This window comes from Elephas maximus, chromosome 20 (assembly GCF_024166365.1).
Source record: "Elephas maximus indicus isolate mEleMax1 chromosome 20, mEleMax1 primary haplotype, whole genome shotgun sequence".
NCBI lineage: Eukaryota > Metazoa > Chordata > Mammalia > Proboscidea > Elephantidae > Elephas > Elephas maximus.
In genome coordinates this window covers 22,113,710-22,130,691 of record NC_064838.1, presented here as the reverse complement: position 1 = coordinate 22,130,691, position 16,982 = coordinate 22,113,710, and the positions used below count along the sequence as shown (strand labels likewise).

General features: G+C 39.1%; 1 protein-coding gene across 2 annotated transcripts in view; it reads left to right on the top strand.

The window, feature by feature from the left end:
* Positions 1–16,982, top strand: part of CNTN3 (contactin 3) — a 465,770-nt gene that overhangs the window by 422,456 nt on the left and 26,332 nt on the right. For both annotated transcript variants that reach the window (XM_049862422.1, XM_049862421.1), the window contains one exon: positions 1,628–1,743. In XM_049862422.1, coding sequence (XP_049718379.1) covers positions 1,628–1,743 — 116 coding nt within the window. The remainder of the gene's footprint in view (positions 1–1,627; positions 1,744–16,982) is intronic.

The window sequence follows — 16,982 nt, the reverse complement described above, 5'->3', positions numbered from 1 at the left end:
TACAAGAGCAGACCAGGGATCTGGGGAGTGATAACATCTAACAGGAGAGTTTGGGGACATTGCCCCAAGACTGGGAAAGCTGGCAATTGGGGTGGGAGCTACCGTCCTTTGCCCTCTTGCTTCATGAACTTTCAGTGTCCCATCAGCACTCTTTCCCACACTAATGAGTTGATTAAAGGCCTTTCTGTTCTAAAACCAGGAACAGATTCTGCTTTCCTAAGAAAGAACTAAGTGATTTATTGGAAATATACAAGGGCTTCTCATCAAGTCAAAGGAGCTAAAAAGTAAACTTTATAAAGAACCTTCATCAGAGAATCTCTGGGGTCTCAGAAATTGGCTTCTTTGTCTTCCTCACTAGAGGGCCAACACTGGTGTGATTGGCCCCAGATCACCTGGGTTTCTCCAAACCAAGTTTCAAATTCTTGGAAGAGAAACTTTAATGGGCTTATCCTTGGACCAAGAGTCTATCTCAGTTTCAATCAGTCATGGCCAGGAGGAGTGTCATTTAACAAAAAAATGAATATTGAGGGATGGGGGAGCTGCGTTAGAGCTCTTTCATGAGAAGAGAGGAGCACGGTGAGCCACATAAAGCTCTAATAGTTGTCTATTTCAAAGGGAATCTTCTTACTGTATAATTCTTTACACGAGTGTCTATTTACTCATTCAGAAAAGTAGGGGCCCGGCTGTTGCGCCATCTCATTTAAATTTGCAACTCTGGGCCTGGGCTAGAGAAGGCGTTCTCTAAATGTTTATTAAATAAATGAACTCTCCAGACCTTGACTTTTGGCAAAACAAATAAGTAGGGCTTTCGGTTGTAGGAGATTTCAAGCAACAACTGTGAGATGAAGGGCAGAGAGATAAAGGTAGGGAAGAGAGAACAAAAGGAAAGAAGGGAAGTTAAGGAAGATTCCAAGAAGGAAGTACAGGGGAGAAAAGTACAAATTTTTATGGCTATTTAGCCAGGAAAATCTGTGGCTATGATGCCATCTTTCTTTAAGAAGTAGACCAATGTCTTTATTTTTGAGACATGTATCTTAGTTTGCTAGGGCTGCCATAACAAAATAACACGCAATGAGTGACTTTAGAGAACAGAACTTATTGTTTGACAGTTCTGGAGCCTAGAAGTCAGAACTGAGGGTTTCGGTAGGGCTGTGCTTTCTCTCTTTGCATTCTAGGGGAAGATCCTCCCTTGTCTCTTTCAGCTTCTGATAGAGCCTGTGCTTTTCTTGGCTTTCCTTAGCTTGTAGGCAGATCCTCAAATGCTGTCTTCCTCCTGTGTATGAACCTACCTCCATATCTGTTCTACTCATTTTATAAGATACCACTCACTCATGGGGTTGGGGCCAGGACCCACCCTGCTCTAGTGTGACTAACTGATGTCTTCAAAGAAATATTCTATTTCCCCAAACAAGGTCAAATTCACAGGTACAGGGGGTTAAAACTTCAACATATCTCCTTGGGGAACATAATTCAGTCCATAACAACATGATTTATGTTTTCAAATCTTATTAATGACTATTTTATAATATTTGTAATATATTGAAGTATTTTTAAAATGAAAATTTTAATAGATTTTTAAATCAACTACCAAAATTACAATTGTATTTCAATTTCTGTTTCTAAATAGAGCCTGCAGTAGCTCCATCTCAAGTTTCTGCAGATAGCTTATCTTCCTCAGAAATTGAAGTTTCATGGAACGCCATTCCTTGGAAGTTGAGTAATGGACATTTACTTGGCTATGAGGTAATTCCTTTAAAATTTAATTATTTCATGTATGTATGTTACCTGTCTCTTTTATTTAAATTTCTTTTTAAGGACATCTTAAAAACCCATTGTCATCAATTTGATTCTGACTCAGAGTGACCCTATAGGACAGAGTAGAACTGCCCCATAGGGTTTCCAAGGAGCAGCTGGTGGATTCGAACTGCTGACCTGTTGATTAGCACCCAAGCTGTTAACCACCACGCCTCCAGGTCTCCAAGGAATCCTTGATTTAGTCTCTTTACCAGCACACTGTCTCATAAGATTATTAATGACTATGGAATTTAACTTAACAAGCTGAATGAAAATAACTTCAATTGGAGGCGAAAACCAAAACAAAACAAAAGAATGTGAAAGGAAATCATGTGGGCCAAATCTTTTAGATGGATTGACTTAAAAAATGAGGGTGGAATTAAGTTGCAGTACTCAGGTTTATAGGAAATTGATAGCAATAAGAAATCACCTACCTGCAGCTCTTTTTCTTACTTCCTCAGTAGCCTTGTTGCATTCTGGGGTTCTCTTCTAGGTTCTAAGTCCTACAGGGTTGCTATGAGTTGGAATCGACCCAATGGCAAAGGGTTTGGTTTCTACAGGTTTCTAGGTTCTAGAGAAGACATCTGTATGCAACATACTTCTTGCCCTCAAAGAACTCTCTCTTTGGTGAAATAAAATGAAACATCTGAACCAGGGGATAACACTAGGCCAAATGTAATGAGTGTCAGAATGACCCAAACAGGAGATATTTGGGTGGTTAAGATGCGTGAGCCATTTTGAAAGGCTTCATAAGGATTGTTGTTGTTAGTTGTCATCAAGCTGGCTCTGACTCATGGTGACCTTATGTATGGTATGTTTGAGTCCATTGTTGCAGCTGTAATGTAGTACCTTCTAGCATACAAGCCACTATAGTATGAAAAACTGATAGACTGATGTTCATAAGAATATGAAGGCTTAATAGTAATTTGAAGGAAAAGTTAGTAAATGTGGAGAGAGTGGAAAGCATTCTATATAAGGCATGACATATTGGAGGTTAGAAGAGTAGGGGCCCTGCAGAAGAAGGTTCCTATAGGAGACCCGGGTCACAGACAGCTTTGAATACTAAGAAGGATCATTTGGACTGTGTTCCATATTTAGTAGAGAGCAGTTAGATATTTTTGAACAGAGAACTGACAAGATAAAAGTATTAAGATTTCTTTGAAAATGATACTATTAGAGTCATACATTGTGATTTTATCCCCACCAAGAGCTGTCTTCTTTGGAAACTCCCTCATGATTGTAAATTCTGGTTCAGTGGCAGGCTTACATAGGCATTTTATACCACAGGGCCATGTACTCTTCCACTTGGCTACACAACCTTGAATGATTGTACCACAGTGGCCACTTGATAAAGGCAACTGGTCCATGGATGGTTAAGCTAAGCCAATCAGATTCTTAGGCATTAAAGTAAGTAATGTAGAGATCATAGTTAGTGTCATGCAGCCGTATCTCAAATGCAAGGCTCAGTTCAGATCTGTCAAGCTAAAGTTGTAGACAAGCAGAAAACAGCTAGTCTGCAGGAATGAGATAAAGTAGAAATGTTGTTGTTATTGTGTGCCATCAAGTTGATTCTGACTCAAAACATATTCCCATGCAATTCTAAAGAAAGGAGGAGCTGAGGGCCCATGGAGCCTTATAGAAGGCAAACTAAAATCATTTTTTGACAATTATCAAATTTTCAAGTGGCCTGACTGTAATCTTTTTCAGGATATTGGTGGTTCAGTGGTAGAATTCTCACCTTTCATGCAGGAGACCCAGGTTCGATTCCCAGTCAGTGCCCCTCATGCACAGCCACCACCCATCTGTCGGTGGAGACCTTTGTGTTGTTATGATGCTGAACAGGTTTCAGCGGGGCTTCAAGGCTAAGAAGGACTAAGAAGAGAGGCCTGGCAATACACTTCTGAAAATCAGCCAACAAAACCGTATGGATCTCAGCGATTAGATCTGCGACTGATTATGTGGGTAGCTCAGGCCCAGGCATTGTTTCATTTCGTTATGCATGGGGGTCACCATGAGTCAAGGGCTGACTTGACGATAGCTAACAACAATGATCTATAAGGAAACATCTTTCTGTACACTAAAATTTAAGAAACACAGGTTTTGACAAACAGAGACCTGATCAGAGACAGAGCCATCCATGTTTAAAGAGAAGGAAAACCTGCCCCCCACTGCCATTGAGTCGATTCTGACTCATAGCGACTCTACAGGACAGAGTAGAACTGCCCCATAGGGTTTCCAAGGAGCGCCTGGTGGATGTGAACTGCCAATCTTTTGGTTAGCAGCCATAGCACTTAACCACTACGCCACCAGGGTTTCCAAAGAGAAGGAAGTGGGAATGAAAAAATGAAACGCCATAGAAATACAGTACAGCAGCTCCATCAACATCTTAAAGGAACCAAAGAACGTTTGGAGAGAAAATTCACTTAATTCCACATCAGTGTATATAAGCAACTAAAGATGGTGAGAAGCTAACAGTAACTCCCTAATGATTAGAGACAAGGCAGTGACATTGACAGGAAATGTAAATGAATGGGAGGAGTCCAGTTGTAAAAGAGTGTAACTCTGAGGTCAGACCTGCAGGAATGTTACATAAACTCTGTGAGCCCCATGTTCCTCCCCTGCAGAATGGGGACAATAATAGGCTTAACCTCATTAGGATTTTAATAGATACATAATGTGCTTGACACAGCTCCAGGCTCATAATAACAATTAATCAGTAAGTGTGAACCATGGCTCAAGAGCATTTTTGAGGTATTAATGTATATATTTTCCCAGTAAATATCCTAAAAAATATTCTCAAGCAAATATTTGACTTTAAGCTTCCTTGCCTCAAGGGTGTTTGTGGATGGATAGCAAGAGAATGTGCCTAGAAATACTTCCCCTCTGAGCTTTGTTTCCAAAGCTCAAGCCCTTGAAGAGATTGTCCTGTGTATCCTGGAGAGAGAGAAAAGAGGGAATGCCACTGAAGAAATAGAAGAGCTAAGGAGATGTTTCCCTAGATAGGGAGGGATTTCTGATGACTTTGAAGGAAATAAGGGTCTGGGGCTATCAAAAAATCCTGGAGCCCACACCTTTTCACCTGGTGGTACCCAGGTTGGTGGCAAGATTACAGAAGGGATTGGCTATGTTTCCCTGACTCATCGAAGATTTCTTAACCCACAAGCATGGCCCAGAACTAAAGGAATCAAATAGAACATAGCAGTTAGTTGTCTTAGCAAGGCATTGGGAGGGGAGCCCCAGGAGCAACTGAGGTTGAATTTTCCATTAGCTGAGCAGGATATGGGATTCAGTGCTAAATCAAATTTATTTAAGGAAAATCAGGGACTACATGGTTTTGCACTCCTCAGTCAGTGGAGAGATGCACACCCACCATTAACAGCTTTTCCCTTTACGAACCATATGACAGGAGTATAATTCTTGACATGGTTGTGCTTGATGAAGTAGCCAAGAGGAATAAATGAGCAAATACGTGTAAATGGGCTCTGTGGGCTTCCCAGGACCACGAGAGTCGCTGGTGATTCTATGCCGCATGGAGGCAAGTGGATATTCATTTTTGAATATATAAATTTAAGCAGATAAGGAGTCATCCAGATAAAGATAATCCATAAGGAACTATTGATCATGTCAGCAAAGAGAGGCTTAAAGAGAGAGGGAGAGAACCAGAGAATGCAAGAACAATCAGCATTGTTTCTAGTTTAGACCACACTGTGTTAGGTTTCAACAAAACTGGGTTCAAATCCCCTAGATTAAAATATAAGCTCCACAAAAGACTGGGAGCTCTGCCTGTCTGTGGAGTAGTATCCAGCACACCGGAAGCATGCAAAAAATGCCTGCTAATTAAACACCTGTTCTCTTGGCGCCACTGTCTTACTGCTCTGTGGTCTTGGGCAAGTTACTACAACTCTCCAAGGCTCAGTTAAAATAGAGATAATGACAGTAAATTATTCATCGTTTGAGATGAAGTTATTCAGTGTTTGAGAATTAAATGAGATAAAGCGGCCATTTTCAAAATGATTCACAGAGATTTGGGATTTCCACTTTGTTTTAAGTATTGGGCTTTTGGATAAGATTTCATTGGACGAAAATTTTTGAACATCACAAAGTAATATAGAAACACTTAGCACAATTCCAGTGTGTAGCTCAATGGCTGTTGTTTCTGTCGTTGCTGGTATTGCCATTAGGATGAGGGACAGAAGATGAGGAGAGTGGTGAGAAAAGGGGACTTTTCCTGAAATTAATTACAGGTGGGGATGCATTGACTGTTGCCTATCTGTGTAAAGAGTAGCAAGTAGAACTTCCAAATGTAGCATGAACACCATATTGGGGAAAAAAAAAAGAAAAAAACAACTAGTGAACAATTATTTTTCAAGTACATGACAAGTGTTATGGATTGCATTGTGTCCCTCAAAAAGATATGTTGACTCTTAACCCCTGGTACCTGTGAACTTCACTGTGTTTGGAAATAGGATCTTTGCAGATGTTACCAGTCAAATTAACATGATATCATACTGGATTAGGGTGAGCCCTAATCCAACAAGAGCAGGGTTCTTATAAAGTGGAGAAGAGAGACACAAAGATGGCCATGTGAAGACAGAGGCAGAAATTGGAGTGATGCATCTACAAGCCAAGGAATGCCAAGGATTGCCAGAAGCTGGGAAGACCCAAGGAAGGAACTTCCCCTAGAGGCTTCATAGCGAGGATGGCTCTGCTAACACCTTGAATCCAGACTTTGAGCCTTCAGAACCATGACAGAATAAAGTTCTGTTATTTTAAGCCACATAGTTTAGTGATTTTTTTTTTTATGGCAGTCCTAGGAAATCAATATAGTAAGTATGAAAAGAAGGAAGACAAGCTAAGAGAAAGCTATGCTAATTGAGAAGATCTTAAGAAATGACTTATGTAATTCTATCAAGATAAAAATATATCTTAGTTTCAGTTATGATTTGAAGATTAAACTGGGGAAAAAAAAAAAACCTAGCACAGTATATAATTACCGGTCATGTGGCTAACTTTCTGAGTTGCAGTTTCCCCAATATGGCTTTAAAATTTTTAATAGCTCCTGACTTTCTCTCATCTCAGTGAGGGTTGATCATGTGCCGTGTGCATGCTGGGCTCACATCATCATTAGCATCTAGACTAATTTCCTTTCTGATTTGACCCAGCAGTAGTGGAGGAGCTCATTTCCCTGGGCTCCAATTTATTTCATCAGCTAGGCTGTTACACTCAGGCTCAGATCTTGTCCTGTGCACCTTTGGATGAAAACAAGAGATGAATACATGAAGGAGAGGATGTAGAAGCCCTTAAGTTCGTGTATTGTGGGTGTCTGAGGAATACAAACTCCAGGGTTCCAGCATGGTATGTTGTTATTGTCGGCTGCCATCGAGCTGGCACCTGATTGATTGCAACTCCATGCACAAGGGAACAAAACGCTGCCCAGTGCTTTGCCATCCTCATGGTCCATTGTGGATTGGATCTTTGTGATCCATAGGGTTTTCACTGGCCAATTTTCAGAAGTAGATTGCCAGACCTTTCTTCCTAGCCTGTCTTAGTTTAGAAGTTCCACTGAAACCTGTTCAGTATTGTAGCAACACGTAAGCCTCCACTGACAGAGGTAGAGGGTGTAGGTGTACATGAGGTACATTGATTGGGAATCGAACCTGGGTCTCTGGCATGAAAGGCAAGAATTCTAACACTGAACCACCAGCGCCCCAGCATGGTATAGACAGTCAGTATCTTTAACATCATTTTGTGCTTTGGAAAAATAAAACTTGGGATAATTATCTTGATAAGTGATCAAAACAAAAATCTACACGTATGAAATGATATAGCATAGCATATTTTAGGGGAACCTAATAAATTTTTTTTTTTAAAGTTTGGCAGAAGAACATAGCTAAAAATGTACACAGAGCCCCCAAACTATAAATTCAGTGAGGCCTTCATTTAGCCTCCTGTTCCAAACACCTGTAAAGAATGTGTTTAGTGCCTAATATTTTAATTAGAACAGGAAAAGATGTCAAATATTTGAGTGCTTGTTTAAGAATATGAACATTCCACTGGAAAAACAACATATGCATTGAGTCTATCTTTACTATCAGGCAAAGAATTGATTAACATGTCTCTAGAACGAGTCAAATGTACGTAGGAAAATTGGTAATAGACAATTAAAACACATCCACATAAATTTAAGGCAGGCAAAAATATATTCAAGTGAATAAATTGGAGACCTTTGAAGTGGGTGGAAAGGTCAGTTATGCTGGAGAGAACAATCACTGTAGCTATATGTGAGGGTTGTCCAAATGAGATGTGTTTTTCATTAGACAAAGATATGAAAAACAAAAAAGCTGCCTTTGAGACTATTCTGACTCATGGTGACCACATGTGTGCAGAGAACTGCTTTATAGGTTTTCAAGGTTGTCACCTTTCAGAAGCAATTCACCAGGCTTGTCTTCTGTAGTACTGCAGGTAGATTGGAGCCACCAACGTTTCAGTTAGTAGTCAAGTACTTAATTGTTTGTGCCACCCAGGGACTCCTTGACCAAGGATAAACCAAAAGCCAAACCCATTGCCACTGAGTAGATTCTGACTCATAGGAACCCTATAGGACAGAGTAGAAATGCCCCATAGGGTTTCCAAGGAGTGGCTGGCAGATTCAAACTGCTGACCTTATGTTTAGCAGGTGCACTCTTAACCACTGCACCATTAGGGCTCCTAGGCAAAGATAAACCAAAACCAAACCCGTTACCGTCGAGTTGATTCCTACTCATAGTGACCCTATAGGACAGAGTAAAACTGCCCCATAGAATTTCCCAAGGAGCGCCTGGTGGATTCCAACTGCCGACGTTTAGCAGCTGTAGCAATTAACCACTATACCACCAGGTTTCCCTGCTAAACGGTGGCTCAGCATTGAGGGATCCAAAAACCAAAACCATACCTGTTGCCCTCAAGTCAATTCCAACTGATAGCAACCTATAGGACAGAGTAGAACTGCCCCATAGGGTTTCCAAGGAGCACCTGGTGGATTCAAACTGCCGACCTTTTGTTTCACAGCCTGAATTCTTAACCACTGTGCCACCAGGGCTCCACTGAGGGATCTAGGAAACTAAATATCCCAACTTCTCTCTCCTCCCACCCTTCCCTTCCCTGCCTCCTATTGGCTAAATTCCATGGGTAGCCAGAGCAAGGAAGCCTCTGTTGTAATTAATACAGGTCGGCCCTCCCAGGACTGAAAATAGGGTGAAGGGTAAAATAATAGATCAGGATTCATCTTCCTAACAGACCTTTGAATGCATTTTGGCCTGCTTGGTGTTTATTTAAATGTGTCTGGTCTAACAACTGAGTCTATATGAAATTTTTTAAGTATAAACATAATTATATTAGCCTATTAAAATAATATTTTTTTATTAAAATAATATTAATGTTAATTAATATTAATAATAATATTAAAAGAATACCTGTGCTTTAATGAACAAAAACATGCCAGTTTTCAATACAGTTTTACAAACTACATTTCATTTTCAGTTTAAATTAAGGAAATCTCTGATGTAATAAAAAAAAAAAATTATTATTATTATTTTTTAATGTTATTAAGGGCTCCTCACAGTGGGAACATTCATTTTTGGTATAACCGAGTTACTTTCAGATATAGAGATAGCATTTTAAATCATGACATTTCTCACATTTGTTTCTGTTTACTTACACAGATAAAAATATATTGGCTTATAAAATGTTTTTTTGGTTCTGTCAAAAAAAAATTTATATATATATATATATACACACACCTGTCTTGGTCATCTAGTGCTGCTATAACAGAAATACCGCAAGTGGATGGCTTTAACAGAGAAGTTTATTCTCTCACAGTCTAGTAGGCTAGAAGTCCAAATTCAGGGCATCAGCTCCAGGGGAAGACTTTCTCTCTCTGTCGGCTCTGGAGGAAGGTCCTTGTCCTCAATATTCCCCTGGACTAGGAGCTTCTCAGCACAGGACCCTGAGTCCAAAGGACATGCTCTGCTCCTGGCACTACTTTCTTGATGGTATGAGGTCCCCCCTGTCTGCTCACTTCCCTATCCTTTTTATCTCTTGAAAGATGACAGGCAGTACAGGCCACATCCCACGGTAACTCCCTTTACATTGGATCAGAGATGTGACCTGGGTAAGGGTGTTATAATCCCATTCTAATCGTCTGTAACATAAAATTACAATCACAAATTAACTACCCAAGCTGACCATATTTTTCGGGGATGCAATTTAATTCATGACAATACCAAACCAATACGTTGATCTAAAATGCACTTTAAAATAAGTATATTAAAATGTTCAAATTTAAAATAAGTGTGTTAAATTTAAGATATAAGTATATTAAAACGTTCAAATTGATTAAATAAAGGACTAAATTTATAGTGTCATAATAAAACCCAGTAAACCCAGTGTAAGAATAGGAGATTTAAAAAAAAAAGGATCAGGCATATTTGAACAATAAATAAGCAAAATCCTAGACCTAAAAAATACAATTATTACCAAAAAAAAATCAGTTTTAGAATTAAGCCAAAGACTTGATGATGGAAGAGAGACTTAATGCATCTAGAACATAGCATGGAGACAGAAATGAAAATTATAAAAGCAAAGTTAGGAGACATTGAGGCTGAAATGAAAAATTCCAACCAGAGCTCCAGGCAGGGAGAGTTAGGAAAGATAATATTAAAAGAGAAAATGCCTGAGAATTTTCTAGAACTGAAGAAACACAGGAATTTTTATATTATAAACTCAGCCTGAGTTTGGTGTGGGAAAAATAAAATGTAAATCCACGCCAAAGAAGAGAATGGTTAAGATTGAATTGTGGGCTCTCAACATATTTTTTGTCACCATACACCTGAGGGGTACAGTTCACCACCTTTAACATGAGTGAGACACTAGTGAGGAGTGTGCACCTGTAAGGAGAATTGCCTGCATTTCTTGGCATAGAAGGTAGCAGGAGGCAGTCACTGGGAATCACACACCTGAGGCTGACACCTGTCTGCCTTGGTCCTCACTGTAACTCCAATACACAGTTTCAAAATGCCTCCCTCCTCCCACCACAGAGATTCACCAAGCTAGCTATTCAAGCCCTAATATTTTGTGTCTATTAAATTTCAAGAGTCACTCGCCAGTACATACAGTTAACATGCTCGGCTGTTAGCTGAAAGGTTGGGGATTCAAGTTCTAGCCTGACACACATGGGGTCACCATGATTTGGAATCGACTCAACAGCAACTTTTTGTTGTTGTTGTTATTAAACCCTTTAACTCCAGTTTCCTTGAAATCCCTATGGAGCAGTTCTACTCTGTCCTCTAGGGTCGCTATGGGGCAGGATCAACTCAATGGCAACGGGTTCGGTTTTGGTTTTAGTGTCATGTTCAGATTTGGCAACATTTTCTTTGTGTCTAAACAGTTCAGATCCCAGCCAGGATCAAGACCTGAAAAGAAATACCTCATTTGGATACGTAGAGATTAGTTAAAGTGCCTCAGAAACATGCTGCCATCAAGAACCTTCAAAAACTTCACTAAATGGAATTATAAAAGATATCACATATGCCAGTTAAAAATTATTTTCATTTCTTGTGTAATTTAGTCTCCTAAGAATACTTTAAGACAATTTATATTGAGGTAATTTGCAATTTATCAGGGGGAAATTTATCTTAGATTGTAACCAAACAAGAGACCAGGGTGTATGGCCGTGTGATCTTGAGTGAGTTACCTAACCACTCCATGCCACTGCTATCTCTTCTTTCAAGTGAGGATTATCTAAGCTCATATTTATGTGTTTTGTTTTGTTTTTACAGTTTATGATGTATGTCCAGACCACAAGTTCTCAGACTTTCTGTCACATTTTATTATAATTACTGATTATGTGTTTTTTCTTAGTTAATAATTACACAATGCTCCCAAGAATAGGAAAAGTGTCTTATCATTTTGGCATCATCTAAACCTAATAATACCGACAGTGTTTAGTATTGGTACATGGAGAGTGTATATGAGCTTTTAGCATCTATTAACAGTTTACTTAGCCATGGCTTCATAAAAGACGTAAAAGACTTGACAGCATTGGGTTTTGGGTTCATAAAAGACAAGCTTCTGCATTATCTTTCATTGATGAATAAAGCCTATGTGGTTTTCTTTTATAATGGCAAATGGGATCTGTCAGATGTGTGGATTTTCTGTTGCTAAAATGTCATCATCAAGTTTTAGTGTTAATTTGATGCTTTAAAGTTGCAGAAACTGTGTTCAATCCAGTCTTGGTCACATGGGGTTTACATCTTCCTTTTGAGGCTCTGACAAAAACTACTAACTCTTTTCCTGGAAAAACATGGATACAACTCAACATAAACTGTTTTTCTGAACTTTTAGGGAACATGTATGTGTAGATGTATCTATGGCTAGATACTGAAAATATTGATCTAATACAACATAGTTTGCTGCTTTGGGATCATTATTGAAAAATCTGAGATTTATACTTTGCTACCTTTTTTTTTTTTTTTTAAACCAGAGCTTTTATAGTGGCTCATTTTTGAAGAGAGCAGTAACTTCTAGTGTCTTTTGCTCAGAAGACTGAAATCGGTAACCATATGCCGCCCACAAACACTTGTTGTGTGGCCCACACAGTGTCTTTTAAAACTTGAGCAAACCCTAAATTTGAATTCACTTAAAATTGAGATTCTGTTTTCTTTAAAAAAAAATTAAGGAAAAAAAAAAAAAAGGATCTGTAAACACTGGGCCTGCCTTCCACAATCAACCAGAGCTAATTAAAAAAACAGTAGTCTTTGAGATGGCTGCTGCAACTCATGGCAACCCCATGTGTGTCAGAGTAGAACTGTGCTCCATAGGGTTTTCAGTGGCTAATATTTTGGATGTAGATTGTCTGATCTTCTTCAGAGGCACCTCTGGGTGGACTTGAACCACTGAATTGCTGAACCACCAACCTTTTGCTTAGTAGCCAAGTGTGTTCAACATTGCACCACCTGGGGACCAGAGCTAAGTAGAGCCTCTGTTATTAACATCAAACTTTTCAGTATATGCACCCAGTCTGCTTTACATGTTTATATTAACTGTCTGGCCGCTACTTCAGATGAGCAAATGGTTTCTATACCGGTAATGGTTCTGTTGTTTATGAACCATTTGCTTGATTGTTTTTGTTGTCGTTGCTATTGTTATTGGTTTTGGTTTTGATTTTGACTTTATGGATAATCTAAATATTCTAGTAATCCATAGTGGGTCTCCATCACACGGCTGTCATTTTGTCTTTCTGTGGTGACTTATGTGTTGCTGTAATATTGGAACCTTTGCACTGGTATTTCAAATACCAGCAGTGTCAGCCTTAGTAGACAGGTTTCAGCGGAGCATCCAGACTAAAACAGACTAGGAAGAAAGACATGGCAGCCTCCTACTGAAAAAAACTGGCCAGTAAAAACCTTATTAATAGCAGCGGAACATTGTGTGATACAGTGCTGGAAGATGAGCCCCTCAGGTTGAAAGGCACTCAAAATACAACTGGAGAAGTGCTGCTTCCTCAAAATGGATTTGACTCTAATGATGTATACAGAGGCAAGCTTTTGGTATCTTCCTTTGCTGATGAGGCATGACTCAAAAGGAGAAGAAATAGCTGCAATCATCCATTAATAGTTGCAATGTGAAATGTGTGAAGTAGGAATCTTGGAAAATTGGAAGTCATCAAAAATGAAATGGAAAGCCTAAAGATCGATATCCTAGGTGTTAGTGAACTGAAATGGACTGGTATTGGCCATTTTGAATCAGGCAATCATATGGTCTATTATGCCAAGAATGATAAATTGAAGAGGGATCGCGTTGCATTCATCGTCAAAAAAAAAAAATTCAAGATCTATTCTAAAGTACAGCGTTGTCAGCGATAGGATAATATCTGTATGCCTACCAGGAAGACCAGTTAATACTATTATTTTTCAGATTGACTTACCAACCACTAAAGCCAAAGATGAAGAAATTGAAGATTTTTACCAACTTCTGTAGTCTGAAATTGATCAAACATGCAATCAAAATGTGTTAAAAATTACTGGCAATTGGAATGTGAAAGTTGGAAATAAAGAAGAAGGTAGTTGGAAAATATGACCTTGGTGATAGAAACAATGCCAGAAATTACATGATAGAAGTTTGCAAGACCAACGACTTCTTCATTGAAAATACCTTTTGTCAACAATGTAAACAACTACTATAGATGTGGACTTCCTCAGATCGAATACACAGGAATCAAATCAGCTACATCTATGGAAAGAGATGATGGAGAAGCTCTATATCATCAGTCAGAATAAGGCCAGGGACCAATTGTGGAACAACTGTCAATTGCTAATATGCAAGTTCAAATTGAAGCTGAAGAAAATTAGAACAAGTCCATGACAGCCAAAGTATGACCTTGAGTATATCCTACCTAAATTTTTTTTTTTAATTTAGAGACCATCTCAAGAGTAGATTTGATGTATTGAACACTAATGAATGAAGATCGGAAGAGTTGTGGAATGACATCAAAGAAATCATATATGAAGAAAGAAAGAGGTCATTAAAAAGACAGGAAAGAAAGAAAAAAAACAAAAGGGATGTCAGAAGAGATTCTGAAAGTTGCTGTTGAATGTAAAGTAGCTAAAGCAAAAGGAAGAAATGATGAAGTAGAAGAGCTGAACAGAAGATTTCAAAGGGCAGCTCAAGAAGACAGAATAGTGTTATAGTGAAATGTGCAAAGACCTGGAGATAGAAAACCAAAAGGGAAGAACAGGCATCAGCATTTGTCAAGCTGAAAGAACTGAAGAAAAAATTCAAGCCTCCAGTTGCAGTATTGAAGGATTCTATGGGGAAAGTATTAAACAACACAGGAAGCATCAAAAGAAGATGGGAGGAATACACAGAGTCACTGTACTAAAAAGATTTGGTCAACACTCATCTATTTCAGGAGGTAGCATATGATCAAGAACCAATGGTACTGAAGGAAGAAGTTCAAGTTGTACTGAAGGAAGAAGTTGAAGTTGCACTGAAGGCCTTGGCGAAAAACAAGGCTCCAGGAGTTGGCGGAAGACCAACTGAGATGTTTCAGCAAACAGATGCAGTGCTAGAAGTGCTCACTCATCTATGCCAAGAAATTTGAAAGACAGCTTCCTGGCCAACTGACTAGAAGAGATCCATATTTATGCCTATTCCAAAGAAAGGTGATCCAATCAAATGTGGAAATTATTGAAAAATATCATTAATATCACATGCAAGTAAAATTTTGCTGAAGATCACTCAAAAGTGGTTGCAGCAGTACATCAACAGGGAACTGCCAAAAATGGAAGCTGGGTGCAGAAGAGGACATGTTACAGGGATATCACTGATGTTGTCAGATGGATCATGGCTGAAAGCACAGAATACCAGAAAGATATTTACGTGTGTTTTATCGACTCTGCAAAGGCATTCGACTGCATTGGTCATAGCAAATTATGGATAACATTGGGAAGAATGGGAATTCCAGAACATTTAATTTTGCTCATACAGAACCTGTACGTAGTCTAAGAGGCAGTGGTTTGAAAAAGACAAGGGGATACTTTGTGGTTTAATGTCAAGAAAGGTGTCCATCAGACTTGTATCCTTTCACCATACTTAGTCTGTATGCTGAGCAAACAATTTGAGTAGCTGGAGTATATGTAGAACATGGCATCATGATTGGAGGAGGACTTAGTAACAATCTGTGATATGCAGATGACATGATGTCACTTGCTGAAAGTGAAGAGGACTTGAAACACTTACTGATGAAATCAAAGACCACAGCCTTCCATATGGATTACATCTCAACATAAAGAAAACAGAAATCCTCACAACTGGACCATTAAGCAACATCATGATAAACAGAAAAAACATTGAAGTTGTAAAGGACTTCATTTTACTTGAATCCACAGTCAACACCCATGGAAGCAACAGTCAAGAAATCAAACGATGGGTTGCATTGGGTAAATCTGCTGCAAAAGATCTCTTTCAGGTATTAATAAGCAAAGATGTAACTTTGAGGACTGACCTGGTGCGACTGACCCAACCCATGGTATTTTCAATCACCTCATATGCGTGTGAAAGCTAGGCAATGACTAAGGAAGACTTAAGAATCAATGTCTTTGAATTTTGGTGTTGATGAAGAATATTAAATATATCATGGACTGCCAGGAGAATGAACAAATCTGTCTTGGAAGAAGTACAGCCAGAATGCTCCTTAGAAGTAAGAATAGCGAGACTTCATCTCACATACTTCAGACATGTTATTAGGAGGGATTAGTCCCTGGAGAAGGACACTATGCTGGGTAAAGTAGAGGGTCAGTGAAAAAGAAGAAGACACTTGACAAATGGATCAGTACAATGGCTGCAACAATGGGCTCAAGCATAACAGATGTTGTGAGGATGACTCAGGAACAGGCAGTATTTCCTTCTATTGTACATAGGGTCACTATTAGTTGAAACAGACCCGATGACACCTAACAAGAACAATGTAGCAGGACTCTTTTTTAACATAAAATTGAAGTAATTAAGTAACCCGTATCTTTATTTCATTTTCCCTATTATTCCTCAGCCTTCAAATATTCTTTCTTACTGTGTTCTTTATTTTTATACCAAATAGTTATCTTTACAAGAAGTTACAGATGATTTTGCGTGGATCTGAATAATAAAATATATGTATTTTATTATATATTTATATTTAAGAGCAAATGTTTTAATTGCCTTCCCTTTCTCTGCAGCAGCTCTGCGTGCACAGGTGGGCTTGTTGACTCTTAGCCATTGCTGTAGGACAAGCAAGTGGCCAGCTGGCTTTTTGATGGTCTTTTCTCAGACAGTTCGCTTTCTTCACAGAAGGAAGCTCCACTCTCCAACAGAGTTAAAACATGGCTACCAGCATTCAGGAGTTGGCTTGGGCTGGGCGGATAAGGAGCTGAGCTCACTCTGTTAGATATGCAGATTTCTCATGAATTCTCCTACTTATACTACTATAGCACTTAGCATCTAGTCTGTTTGAATTTATCTGGCTCATGTGTATGCTTGCTTATTATCTGTGTCCTCCTAGAGGCCTGTTTCTGTCTTTTCACTACTGTGCCACAAACCTTCTTCTGAGGCACCTCTGGGTAGATTCAGACTGCTGAACCACTGAACCACCAACCTCTTGGTAGCAGCCAAGTGCA